At 46.3% G+C, this 13,761-nt stretch overlaps 1 protein-coding gene across 1 annotated transcript in view; it reads left to right on the top strand.

Annotated features, from left to right (window-relative positions):
• PLXNA4 (plexin A4) overlaps positions 1–9,304 on the top strand; it is a 502,367-nt gene extending 493,063 nt beyond the window's left edge. The window contains exons 31-32 of the mRNA XM_054292393.1: positions 5,918–6,068; positions 6,805–9,304. Coding sequence (XP_054148368.1) covers positions 5,918–6,068; positions 6,805–6,900 — 247 coding nt within the window. The 3' untranslated portion in view covers positions 6,901–9,304. The remainder of the gene's footprint in view (positions 1–5,917; positions 6,069–6,804) is intronic.
• The last annotated feature ends 4,457 nt before the right edge of the window (positions 9,305–13,761 follow it).

Here is a 13,761-nt window from a genome sequence, read left to right as displayed (position 1 = left end):
CTGCTGTCCTCAGGCAATTCATTCCCGTGCTTCCCTGTCCTCCCCATCAGAGTTTTCCCTGCTGGGCAGCCAAAATCTCCCTGGCTGTAATTAAAGCTCAGGCATGGCCGTGGCAGGGGGTACAGCTCATTCCCAGCCTCTCTGGGGCAGCTTTTGGCGTATCTGAAGATTGCTCGCTTGTCTTTCTTCACTTTTCATCTCAAAAGACAAAAAAATAAAATCATCCCAATGTTTTCTCATCATGCCAAGGAGCTGTTTTTACACAGTGAAGAAAAGATGGCAAGATGAAAATGTGTCCATATGGGGAGGGTGCAGCCCCACACATCCTCTGGTTTAGGTGCTGCTGGGTGATCTCCTCTCCCAGAGGCTCTACCTGTGCACCAATTCACTCTTCAGCCACTGAGGCAGGGCTGCCCATCAGCCTTGCACTCTTTATTCTGAAGGGACAAGCAGCAGCAAAAGCCATGAACAGGCAAAATAAAAGCATTTCCTTTTCTAGGGCTTGCGCACACAGAATTGTTCCCTTCAACAGATTGGGTTGGAGGGGACCTTGAAGCTCATCTCGTTCTGCCCCTGCCATGGGTAGGGACACCTCCCACTGTCCCAGGGCGCTCCAAGCCCCATCCTGTCACCACCAGAAAAAAGCAAGGCACAATTCCTCCCAAGAATATTTCTGGGTTTCACATTCTCTGAACCTCAGAGAAAGGAAAAACGATTCTTATCTCATTTGCTGTACCTGTGTTTGTGCCAAAGCAGAATGCAATATGGAGATGGTTTACCCACAGTGATGGTGTTTTGGTTCCTTGGCCTGTCAGGGCCTAGTGTGTAGCCCCACATTTCTCTTCACAGAGAAAAGCAAGGCACAATTCCTCCCAAGAATATTTCTGGGATTCACATTCTCTGAACCTCACAGAAAGGAAAAACAATTCTTATCATTTGCTGTGCCTGTGTTTGTGCCAAAGTGGAATGCAATATGGAGATGGTTTACCCACAGTGATGGTGTTTTGGTTCCTTGGCCTGTCAGGGCCAAGTGTGTAGCCCCACATTTCTCTTCACAGAGAAAAGCAAGGCACAATTCTTCCCAAGAATATTCTTATCTCATTTGCTGTGCCTGTGTTTGTGCCAAAGTAGAATGCAATATGGAGATGTTTTACCAAAGTGATGGTGTTTTGTTTCCTTGGCCTGTCAGGGCCTGTCAGGGCCAGGTGTGTGTGTGTGTGTCAGGACTGTCAGGACAGTCACAGATTCTGTGCAGTGTGTGCAGAGTTGAGTGCTAAGCAGATTCACTTTAGATGCAGTGCAATATAATGCAATATAATATAGACTAATATAGTATAATAAATTAATTAATTGGCCTTCTGATGAGATGGAATCCTCCTCATCATTTCTCCCTGCCACGGGGTTCATCCTGTTTTGATACCGTCCAGCCTGGCCTTGAACACTTCCAGAGATGGGGAATCTCTGGATTTCCCTGGGAAATCTATTCCAGTGCCTCACCAGCAGCTCAGATGCTCCCCAGGAAACTCCAAGTGCCATTCTGTGTCAGTGCATGTCCTTGCACTGCTTCAGTGCATCCCAAAAAAAGAGCTGGTTGTTCCCAAGCTTTCCACCAGCCCTTCCCTGCTGGAAGAGCCCCCCAGATCCCTTTCACACACCTCTCCATCCTTCAGTGGTCTGGATCCAGCCGGCTATTGCATAACCCTAATTATGTTATTGCTGTAATTGCGTCTGCCGTCTGCAGCACATGGATTCGTTACAAGCTTTTCATATGCTAAAATGATTATTAATGAGTGCAGTCCCATCCCAGCGACAAACAACAGGCATGACAAAAAGATCTTTTGGAAGGCAATTAGCTCCATGCTAAGCTGCCTAAACCATGGGCTGTGCTGGGAAATTTGGGGCTGGGGAGGGAGCACTGGCAAACGTGGCTTTTCTCTTCTCTTTTGATGAGTTAATGAGTTACTGAGCGGCAGCAGGCACAGTCATTCTTGTGAAACAGCTCCACTAAGGAGCCTTTCCCTGTCGGTGCCGAGGGAAAGAGCATTTATCCCTGGATAAACAGAAGACAAAATGTATTCCCAGGTCGCTGTGATGGATGCCCAGGTCACTGTTGTGTTGCTTTCCTTGGGAAAACAAAACAAAACAAAACACAAAACAAAAAACAAAACACAACCCGGGGAAAGATGAGGTTGGAAGGAACAAGAATAATTATTTTTTCAGTAGAAGAGTGCCAGCTGTATCCTGGTACATCCCAAATCCTTCTCCATCCTCCAGTGGCAATGTGGGGTCTCCTGGGCTCTCTCTCCATTCAAGGCAGGCTGGGGTGAGTTGTTTTTCCTTTTATATCTGTGAGGACACATCCCATGGCCTGGTTATCCTCACATCCTGGAGTACTGGAATGATGGGTTCACCCCAGTTCCTCATGATTTTAATTGCTTATGAAGCTTAATGAACAAATTTCCTGTGGTCACATCAGAGGACGGAGAGCCTTGAGGCAAGAATGGAGGCTGCTCCTGTGAATCCAGGGAAACTCAGACACATAAGGCTGGATCTTCTGATCTCCATCTGAGGATCCTCTGGAAACAGCTGGGGAAGGATCCACTGGAGATGAGCAAAACTGGAGTACAGCAATAGCAGCAAATCTGCTCAGGATTCTCATTTTTGGGAGCAGATTAAACTGCATTTACTGCTTTGCTTTGCTATTTTCGGTCTCATTGAGAGAGAATATGGCTCAGTGTTGTGTTCCCAACCTTCTGCTGGCTGTGGAAGTGAGACAAAGCCCTGTCCCTGTCTCAGGTGAGACCAGGTGTCCCTCCACAGGTGACAGAGCCCCTCTGTGCCCCTGGCACTGCCTCCCAGCCCAGCTGTGCTGTGGGACCTGTCAGCTGCAGGGCTGATGGAAGCAGCACAGGCAGCAAATTCCAGCAGTGGGAATGGAAGGGGCCTCTGGGGTTTGGTGACAGCTCCTCAGTGGTTTTTGCATTAGGGGTATGCAAATGGCAGAGAGGCTCTAAGTACCTCTGAGGATCTGGGCTGGAATGGAAGGTAAATAAAGACTCAGCAGGGATGTTGTCATCTCCCTGCTAGGATGCTTTAATACACACATTCATCATTTCTTTAGAGAGCACAGTGATGGCTTCATTAGAGACTCTTCTGCATAAATAAGTCACTGGGCCATGGCAGAATTTGGATGGAAGGATATTACATCTTCTCACTCAGCTAGATTGAGGCATTGGTACATGTTCGTTTCCACTTCTTTCTCTTTTATTTTTGCCACAAAACACCTTGGTTGAATGGGAAATGGCTGTTTAGGTGTGAGATGCCAGGGAATTGAGTCTGGAGAAGACCAGGATACTTTGGTGGGTGATGGCCAGTGACCCCAGAGCACTGCGATCACATCCTGGGAGTCTGTCATGGCCAGAGCCCTGAAACTGTGCTTCTTGAAACTCAGATCTGTGCATGCCATCCCTGGCTCCAGGGAACATTTCCCGCTGCTTTTCCCTGTTTGGATGAGTCACAGGAGTGTTGTGCTGCTGGGGAATGATCTCTGCAGGGCTGGAGCGGGGTGGGGAGCTTTCAAACCCTTGTGAGTCACAGACTCAAGAGTCTGTTTGCTACCAGGTGGAAAGGAAACAGGACAAACTTGGAGAAGGAGTTGATAAGTGTGTCTGTGCTCCAGTTTTTGGGAGCACCCTGTCCCTACACCCACTATCCTGCCACCACTTGGTGACAGCTCAGCCAGAGAGGAAAATGAGGATTTTAACTTCTTGTCAGAGCCAGACTGGCACCTCTGATTTCCTCCAGCAACCCCATTTATTTTTGCTGTGGTGAGCCCTCTTCTCATTTCACCCATCAGGAGGGTGCCTATCCAATATAAATCAATGTATTTCACTGCTTTGCAGCCTGTTTTCCCCACGGGTCTGTGAATTGTGCTGGTGGCACGTGGATTTTTTTTTTTCCAGTGCCAAGGCACACCTTGCTTTTTAACCCTAAAATTCCTTGCTCTTTGACCCTAAGATTGCCTGTTTTCCCATGTTATGCATGCCACCAACTCCTGTGTGCAGCACAGATCTGATCTTCTCCAGCAGGTGATGTCATGACCTGTTGAAATTTTTCTGCAAGTGGCAAATGTCTAAGAAATATTAATTCCTCCTGCTCAGCATCTTCTCCTGGGGGTAGTTCTGCAGGACAGAGCCTCCTGGGATTTCCAGGTGCTCACTTTAATCACAAACAACTTTCCAGGCCCACCTGGACCTGGATCCCCAGGTCCACCTCAATCCCTGGGGATGGAGGGTCAGGCAAAGTGTAAAGAAAATCAAACCCACACCACTTTTCACTGAGAGCACTGGCAATGGGGAATATTTAGACCACAGGACTGAGTTAGCCTAAGATTTCTGGCTGGTCCTAAGCCCAGAAGACAAAATGCCAGGGCTCCAGGGAGAGAGATGTTTCTGTGCCTGCTGGAAGTTGCAGTAAAATTAATGAGGTTTGCATGAGTTTTTGTGGTGAAACAGAGTTTAGCTTTGGAAAATGTCAAGCAAGAAGGACCTCTGCCTCCTGAGCCTCCCTCTGCCAAGGATTACATCAGCATCCCACCACCAAAAACAGGTTATCAACAGGGACTGACTCATTGGGGTAAATCAGGGTGGGATTGGAGGGCACAAAACCAGACTGGGCACAGCTGGAGCCTCCTGGTGTGGAAGGGTTTCCCCCCATGCTCTTGCACTGCTCTGTTTTCACTCCAGCAGCTGCTCATCCTGCTCTGTCATGGAGTATTTTCCCACTCACTCACCTCAAGGATGCTCACCACACAGCATTTCCATGTCCAATTCCCCTGCAGTGGCACACAGCCCCCATCTCAGCAGGTGTCTCCACGCTGTTTACAGGACACCTGTCAGCTCTTTTGGCTCCCCGTCCCCTCTGCCTCCTAATTATAAAATTGTGGATTGCTGCAGCTATGGGATTTTTTTATTTTTTTTTCCTCCTTCCTCTTCGTATTTTTTTTTCCTTCTGCACAAAATGTCAAATTGCAGAAATTAAAAATGTAAATGATGGTGTCTAATTAACCAGTTGACAGCAGAGCACAGCTGCGAGTGACAGTGACTGATTACCTTCTGCAAACCTTGTCCTCCAAGACCTGCCTTACCCAGGGGAGGAAGGACATCCAAAATAGCAACTTCCTTAAAGAGACATCACTCTGCACATGAAGCCTGATGGGCAATGGTTCTGGGGGACCCAGAGCCTATGGATAAACCCCCAGTCCTCCTGAGCTCCAGGGGAATGCTGTTGACTCCTAGGAAAAGCAGATTCTTCTAGGAAAAGCAGATTTTTTCCCAGTCAGACTGGAGTTGAAGGCTGTTGCCACAAATATCAGGCTAGCTTAAAATATGGGGAAAAAAGGAGATGCTGGGCAAGAGAGTTGTTGGGATAGACTGGACTGACTGTGGAAGGTGGGGGATGCCAGCAATGGGGGCAGATGTAGTGGTGAGAATGGTGCAAGGAAAAAATACAAATATTTAGGGTTTTTCTCTATGTGGGAGTGAAATCATGAGTGGGCAGCAAGGTCTCTCTGGGAAGAGAGGCAGGGCTAAAAACCCTTGAGTATCTGACAAAGTGATCCAGCTTCAGTCCAGCTTCTATTGACTGGGAAAGTTTACAGGATACTCTTTGGGGCTTCATTCTCAGATTGGGGTGAGTAAAAAGACATATGTGGTGCTCAGGATGAATGCTCAGTCATTTCCACCTTGGCTAAATCATCCTTTCTTGCTGTAAAAGAAGAGCATGAGCAGGTGTTTCACTCAGGAACCAGAAAAACCCAACACTACGTGTGGAGTTTTTTTCTCTGTTTTGCTTGTGGCTTTCACTTCTTGATCTCCTTCTCTTCCCCTCAAGAAACCCCTGTGTTTGTGCCCCTCAGGTACTACTCAGACATCGCCAAGATGCCAGCAATCAGTGACCAGGACATGAATGCTTACCTGGCTGAGCAGTCCCGCATGCACATGAACGAGTTCAACACCATGAGCGCACTCTCCGAGATCTACTCCTACGTGGGCAAGTACAGCGAGGAGGTGAGAGCCTGGGGACACCTTTGAGGGGCCATGGGAGAGGAGGTGAGAGCCTGGGGACACCTCTGGAGGACCAGGGGACAGCCCACCCATCCCCTGGTGGGTCACTGATACCTGTCTGCATCCTTGCTGGGAGGGTGGAGGATTTAAGGAATGAGAGACCAGGCTTGGGGTTTGGAAAGGGAAGGTCTGGGATTCTGGATCCCTGTTTTGTGTCTGTCTCATTCAGTCAGGCTCAGCTGGTTTGAAGTAGTTGATAGTCAGATGTTAACTCACTGCAGAGAAGCCCTACATGAGTTTTACACCTAAAATGGCCAAAAGTTGCTTAAGGACTGTGCCCAACATCATTCCAGATACCCTAAAACACCCCAAAATGGTCCAACACAGACTTGAAGGTGTCCAGCATGGTTCTATGTATTGAAGGCCATGTGAGACCCCTTAGGGCATCTCAAGTGGCATGGCCAGGTGATGGATAAAGCTTATAAATAAAAAAATAACAGATCTTCAAGATAAGAATCCATGTGATTGGTTGCAATCCAAAGGTCTGCATTGAGTCAGATTGGATTCAAACTCTCCACCCAGCTCCTTCCTGGCTGACTGACTTGCCTTGCATGATCTAAACTAAGCCTGAGACCTGCCTTAGAGAAAGCTCAACCTCCTCTGCTGCTTTATGATGGGCTCAGTCATTTTGGGGAAAGAAACTGAAATCCCTATCATTTCTTCCTCTCTCATTTTCCAGATTCTCGGAGCCCTCGATCAAGACGACCAGGCTGGGAAACAGAAACTTGCCTACAAACTTGAACAAGTTATAACCCTCATGAGCATAGACAGCTGAGAACTGTCCTGCCAGGGACACCCTGGGAGGGATAAACCAAGTCGTGCCTCACTCAAGATCATCATCTTTACCAAGTGCAAGTTTTGATGGGCTGTAAGCAGAGTCACCCGAACAGCGCTCCTCTCTCTCTCTCTCTCTCCTCTCCCTCTCTCTTTCTCTCTTTTCCTTCTCTTTCCAAATCTATGGACAAAGCATCAGAGCCCCAGGGTTTAAAAGAAAAGACTGCAGAGGAATCTTGGCTCTGGGGCCATGAAGACATCTGGGTGGAGCTCTCCTTTTCACAGCTTCCCCTCTGCCTTTTGCCCTAGAGAGAAACTATTGAACACACGTGAAAACCCCACCAACCCTCGCCCAGCATCGCATCCTCACTCTGCAGAGGTGAAATGGGGGGTAACTTCTGTCATGCTGCTTTAACTGCCCTCCGAGGGCTGTAGCCTCTGGAGAGGACATGGAAATGAACTCAGTATTACTCAAGTGTCCCCAAGGGGAAGGCAGCCTGCCTGCAGGGCTCCTGGAGGGCAGAGCCATTGCAATTCTATCCCTCGATAGCCACCCACTGGGAGAGGAGGCTCCCCGAAAAATGCCACAGCTTTTGTCCAGAGCAGGGCCACCGTGGCTCATCCTGCCTGTGTAAACAGCTGCTCTCCTGGGCCAGGGAAAGGGTCAAGAGGGGACGAGGAGACCGACGCTGCCCTGCCCATGTGTTTCATATGGTTCTTCTTATTTTCCCAAGAGCCGCGTGTCCCCCTCCGTCTTTCCCGTCGTGTCCTGTTGGTCGTAGCACTGCAGCAAAACGCTCTCTCTGCTGGGTGGCATCCTGTCAGTGGTGGTGGTCCTGCTCCTCCCGGCCATGGAGAGCACAGCATCATGCCCCTTGTTCCCACCTTGGCTTGGAAAGCAGGAGCCACAGGCCTCGGATTGTTCCAGGCAAGGAGCTCAGCCTCAAAAGAAGAACCAGAAGGATTTTTTGTTTTGTTTTGTTTTTTTAAGCTGTTCTTTCCATTTTGTTTCCTCAACTGGAACACAGCTGTTGTTTTCCCACAGTGGAATATCAGAGGGTTACTGAAATGCTTGCTGTGAAGTGAGGTGGTGCACGAGGCTGATGGTGAAGCCTTCCTTCCAAGCTGCTCCTAAGAGGAAATGTCACCACACACTTTGGAAGGAAATCTTGGAGGAAATCCAAATGAAACACTGCAAAAAAATTCTTCTACCTAGATCCCCCCAGCTGAACTGCCTGTCTCCTGGAGGTCTCTGAACTGCTGTGAGCCCATCTGCCTTTTGGTGCCAGCTCCTGGCCTTTCCTCTCCTCCATTTCTGGAACCAACAGGCCTTGCTGAAGGCACAGTTGCTGCCTAGGAAGGATTTTATCTCTCTTTGCACTTCTTATCCCTTCAGGGATCGCTGTCACCATGGGACAATTGTGGGGGATCACCCTGTCCCTGTGCCATCCTCTGCTCAGCTTCTCCAGACCATCTCAACTCGTTTTATGGCCAACCAAAGGGGAGTGAGCTCCTGCATCTCTTTTTGCCTTCAGCTGTTCCACTCACACGGCTGCCAGCCCAGATAACACCATGACCAGAGACCCTCCGGGTGTGGAGAACCTTCCTTGTTCCCCAGGGAGGCAAGAGCTGGGTCAACATCCATCTCTCCAGCCAAAAGCATAGCTCCCTGGCAGATGGAGGAGTGGCTGGAGGATCAGCCCACATCCACCTCACCCCATCCTTGGAGCAACAGCCTGGATCTGCTTTGCACCTGGAGGGAGGAAGGGGTGCAGGGTGTGTAAAGTGATTACAGAGCGAGTTTGTTTGGGTTCATTCCTGTCTCTTGCTGTCAAACCAGAACCTTTTGGGAGTGACAGATCCCGGGTGTGCGTGAGGGATGGTGTGGTGCAAGCAGGAGCCAGGCAGCGGGAGGGTTTCCTTCAGCCAGGCAGATACACACGTAGGCGAGTCCAAAACCACTCAGTCCAACACTGGACGTGTCTGTGGGGAGAAAAATCACCACATTCACGTTGAAACAGCAAACTTAGGGACACGTCTTGGTTTTAAACCCCCCAGACATTTCTTTCTTGATTGCAATTCCAATTATTTTGTGCGTGTGCGTGTGTATCTGTGTGCGCGTGTGCGTTTCCTTCCTCTTTTTTATTTTTGGTTCTGCTTGCTTTCTGTGGGATTGCTGAGCTGATGGACTCATCATGCACCTTATGGACATCTCAGCAGTTTTAAGAGGCCTGCGCATTGGGGATGGTTTGGGTTTGGTTGGTTCTGCCATGGTTTTGTTGATCCATTTTAGTAATGTCGGCGCATGTTCCAGATCCATTGATTAATGGCTGTGAAAGTGGGAAGTCCCACCAGAGCCAGTGGTAAGAAAATGACAACAAACAACACACAAACACAGTATTTTTTATAAGTACGTAAATTTAAAAAAAAGAAAAAGAAAAAAAAAAGGGGGAAAAAAATTAAAAAAAATAAAAAAGGAAGAAACCAAAGGTTTTGACAAACAAAGTGCCACAACAGATAAATATGGACCCTATTGTCATGCCTTGTACTCACAGCTGGATGGTAGGAGTCTAAGGACAAAGAGCTGGCTTGGAGGGAAGTGGTTATGAGTGATGGGCGATCCTGCCTGGACATGCGCACATGAGAGGAAGAAGAAGCTGTTTAACAGAAAAAAAAACAACAAAAAAAAAATCAAAATGAACTGGTGTGATCCTGTACTGTTACTGAAGTCAGAGGAACACCACAGGGGAAATCTGAGACTCACCCTGTTTCTTTTCGATGTTTTCAGGGCTGTGTTTTTGGTTTGTTATGGTTGTTTTCCATGGTTGTTATTTTATTTCTTCTTGCTGGTACGGAGTTTTTCATCTGTATATTATATATATATATTTTTTGAGGAAAAACTTGAACACCTCAGAGACACTGAGAATGAAACACTTAGGGGAAATGGGAAGCACCAGGAGATTGGTGTCTTAACCCTTTCCAAACTTCCCATTTAGGCATTTCTGCTTTCCCTCCACCCTCTTCTTTCCCCCATGCCCAGGATTTGAAAGAAAATCTGCGTTTTGCTTCTCTTTCATCTCCTCTTTATTTCTTTGTCTTTCTGTTTCTCTTTAGTTTGGTGTTTGAGCTGGATTTGCTTTTTTGCTTGGAAAATGTGCCAGAATTGTGATGTAAATGCGTGGGCTTCCTCCCCTGTCCCCTTCAGTGCCCTTCCCATTTCCAACCAGTGTCCCAGAATCCCCCAGTCTATGAGAAGTCTTGGCATCTTTCTTCCCAGCCTCACCTGTTGAGCTAACTATTTTTTAAGTGCATGTAAAATACAACTAAAAACAAAGACACAAGCAGAAGAATGAGCCCTACTACAACACGGATGCTTTCTTTTCCTTTGATTTCTTTTCCCCCCACCTCCCTCTCAACACTGACCAAAAATTCCTGACAAATAAGTAGTGTCCCACACTGTTTTTCAAGTCCCATGGAGAGAACTGGACCCAAAGTTCCTAAAAGCCCATGGACAGGCTCCTAATATCCAGAATATTCCTGATGATAGGCTGATATTTATGGGCATTTCTCAAACGCTGCAATCAAATAATTAATGCTGGCACCTGCAGCACCATCAGAAACAGGGGAAAGAGAACTCATGAAGACTCTCTGAGGTTCTGTGGAGAGAGTCAAGATTATTTCTTCACTGCAGGGTTTACAGCACAGGAGAACAATTGAGGAGAAATTCAGCCACCTTCCTCTCCTAGCACAGAATCATAGAATGATTTAGGCTGGAAAAGACCTCTAAGATCACAGAGTCTGAATGTTAAATCACGCCCCAGTCCTTCTCTTCCCACTCTTCATCCTGTCCTGAACGTATCCAAAGGCTTGGTCTCACCCAGCACACATCAGCCTTGCTCCATTAGATAAGAGGGCGATGCCAATTTTCATCCCTGTAGTGGTACCACTGCAGTTGTCTTATCTTGCATCTTTGACACTGAAGACCATAAAATTTATTGGGTCATAAAGAAGATTTACCAGAATTTCATTTGGTAATTTCTTAGATTAAAAAAATGATTACCAAAGTTTCCCAATCTTCTGCATTCACCCACATGAAAATGTTTGCCATGAAGGGAATGAGACCGAGCAAATCAGATAATTATCATTATTTTTAATAGTGCTGTTGCAAACCAACAGATCAAATGTGAGGAGTCCAGTAAGTGGTCAGCATTCCTGTTGAGTCCCCTCTGAATTTCCTGGAGTCTGGGATGCCTGTGAGGTAAAAACCCAAGCACACAACAGCCACTATCAGAAGGACAATTGTTCAGAACTAAGTCAAAACATGAAATGTAGATCTGTCCTTCTCCAAGGCTTTAACAAAGTGCTTTGGGAAGAGACACTGCTATTTGGGGACTCTTCCAAAAGAGGAGAAAAGAAAATATAAGTAGAGAGAGTTGTCCTTCAGGGCAGGAGGAGGTTTTGGGATGTCTTAACTCTTGCCATCCAAACTTGGTGTGCTGTGTGGCAGGAAATTGGTGAAACATATGAACCTCAACATCATGGTGTGAACCTCAACCTCCTGCTCATTTCCAGCCTGAATTTTCCTGCTTTGCACCTGGTGCAGCTCCCATTTCAGGGTAGTGCTTGATCCATTAAATCCTGCAGTTTTCCCTCACCTCTGTGACTGTGCAATGCCCCTTTCCCCCAAAAAAATCTTGCTGTCTTACTGGGAATAATGACTTTGTGGAGAATGCTTTGAAAATAGGGCTTGTCAACCGTGTTTTATTTGGGGTGGCCCAGTTCTCTACACTTGGAGAAGCACCCAAGGGGACACAGACTTACAGCAAAAAAAAAAAAAAAAAAAAAAAAAGAATTTGTAGAAAGATGTCAAAAAAAAAGTTTAAAAAATAACCAAACAGGATTTACACTTGGAGAAATAAATAAACCACCAAAAACCCCACAGAAGTTACAAAGCTGCTTAGTCTGATCAACCTGTCACGTGTTTGATTTCTGTTGTCGTTGTTGTTTGTTCATTGTTTGGTTGGTTTGGTTTTTTTGTTGTGTTGGTTTTGGTTGTGTTTTTTTTTTTTAATCTTCTGTTCTAAAAATGGAGAGTTTACCTCAAGAAATTCTTTCTGCTTGGAAACAGATCACCTCAAAGACGCTTGCAGCAGAGAGCAGTGTGCAGGGAAGCTCAGTAAAGCAAACTTGGGTGTGGAAAACAGAGGGAAAACCAGGACATTCAGGCTCTTCTCAGCATTCCCTTCTTTTACTGGTGTGGTCTGGCATTCCCCAGTGGAGAAGCTGCTGTTCACTTTCACACAGAACTGAGGCACAAGAGCCAGCTGGAGAAATCAAGGCACATGTCCAAGCTTGAAGTCCTTTCTGAAGTATCTTAAGAGAAACTTGGTGTTATTTGAACTTTCTATGCTGCTCTTTCTCCGTTCCCTGGAGAAATTCCGCTTTCCAGCCCAGGCTGGGGTAAGGAAGCAGAGAGATTAGGTGCTAGCTAAATGCTCCCAGTGTTTTCCCCAAGGATTAGAGAGGCAACTGGATTATTTAAGGTCACAAGAGAGGCCCTTCCTTGTGTCTGACCCCGTGTCTTGGACATACACGTGAGCCCAGAAGTCTCATTCTCTGTTTTGCTAAAGCTTCCAACTCAAAATCAATGGAAAGACATTTCCTTTCACCACAGTGTTACTAACAGCCTCAAAGAGATGTCAAGACAGCATTAGAAAGGAGGTTGGGATCCTTTTTCTTAGGTTGTTGTTGTTGTTAGTTTGATTTTCTTTTGAACTGATCCTAGTTAAAAAAAGAAAGAAATAAAATCTATACTATTTAAATTGGAATCCCGTTGTTACTTGGTAAAGGCAAAGCTTCTGTACCTTTGTTATAATTAATTGTATACCTGTGTATGTAAATATAAGGCATTCCTATTTTGCAGTCCAGAACAAAAAAGAAAAAAAAAAAAACAACTATTTGTAATATAGAATAAAGTTTATTAAAAAAAAAATAAAGAAATAAAAATGCCCCAGGGTGTGATTGCTGCTTTCTGTGTCAAATGGAGCCAGAGGGAGGGAACTGAAGTCAAGGAAATGTTAGAAAAAGACCTTAAAGATCATTGAGTCCAGCTGTTAACCCAGCACTGCCACATCCAGCAATAAACCATGTCCCCATATCCACATTTTGGAACCAAACTCCCTTCCCTTCCCTTCCCTTCCCTTCCCTTCCCTTCCCTTCCCTTCCCTTCCCTTCCCTTCCCTTCCCTTCCCTTCCCTTCCCTTCCCCCCTTTGTTGCCATCTCTCTTTTCCTTCTCCCATCACACAAAAAGACATTTTTTGGATAATTTGATTTTTTTTTTCTTTGCAGAGGTGGGATCCAGACAGGTTATACCTTTCCATTTGCTTTAGAGGTGTCATTAGCTCTATTAAAAAATAAAAATAAACAAAAAAATATTGACAAGCTGACTAATTCAGGGATGCTACTAAAGGAACCACATACGAGGTTTGTGGAAAGCAAACAGCTTTCCACAGTCTCAGCTCCATGGAGACCACGAAAAGGAAGCAAGAGAGTGGATTTCAGAGAGGGAAAGGAGTTGAATGAAGCCCTGACAGCTTCAGCTGGTTCTGCTCAGCAATGTCTGGGCACCTATAGAAGAGCAGCACATGCACACCTGTAACTGACCACATCCAGCCATGGAAATGAGACATCTCTGTCCTGCTGCTCCTTGGGACACAGAGGAAAAGGCTTGGGGCTCAAATAATGCAGATTCTTTTGCTTCTTTTCTCTGCCAGGGTCAGGATTAAATGTGTGAGATGCTATTTCTTGTTGGGACTCAGATGTTTATTAGTTCTTATCTGTGTTACAGTCTCACAAACTGTG

Source organism: Melozone crissalis, unplaced genomic scaffold (assembly GCF_028551555.1).
Source record: "Melozone crissalis strain CALT ecotype California unplaced genomic scaffold, PUWL_Pcris_2 ptg000110l_1, whole genome shotgun sequence".
Lineage (NCBI taxonomy): Eukaryota > Metazoa > Chordata > Aves > Passeriformes > Passerellidae > Melozone > Melozone crissalis.
Note: the sequence above shows the minus strand (reverse complement) of the source record. Positions and strands in the feature narration are given on the sequence as shown.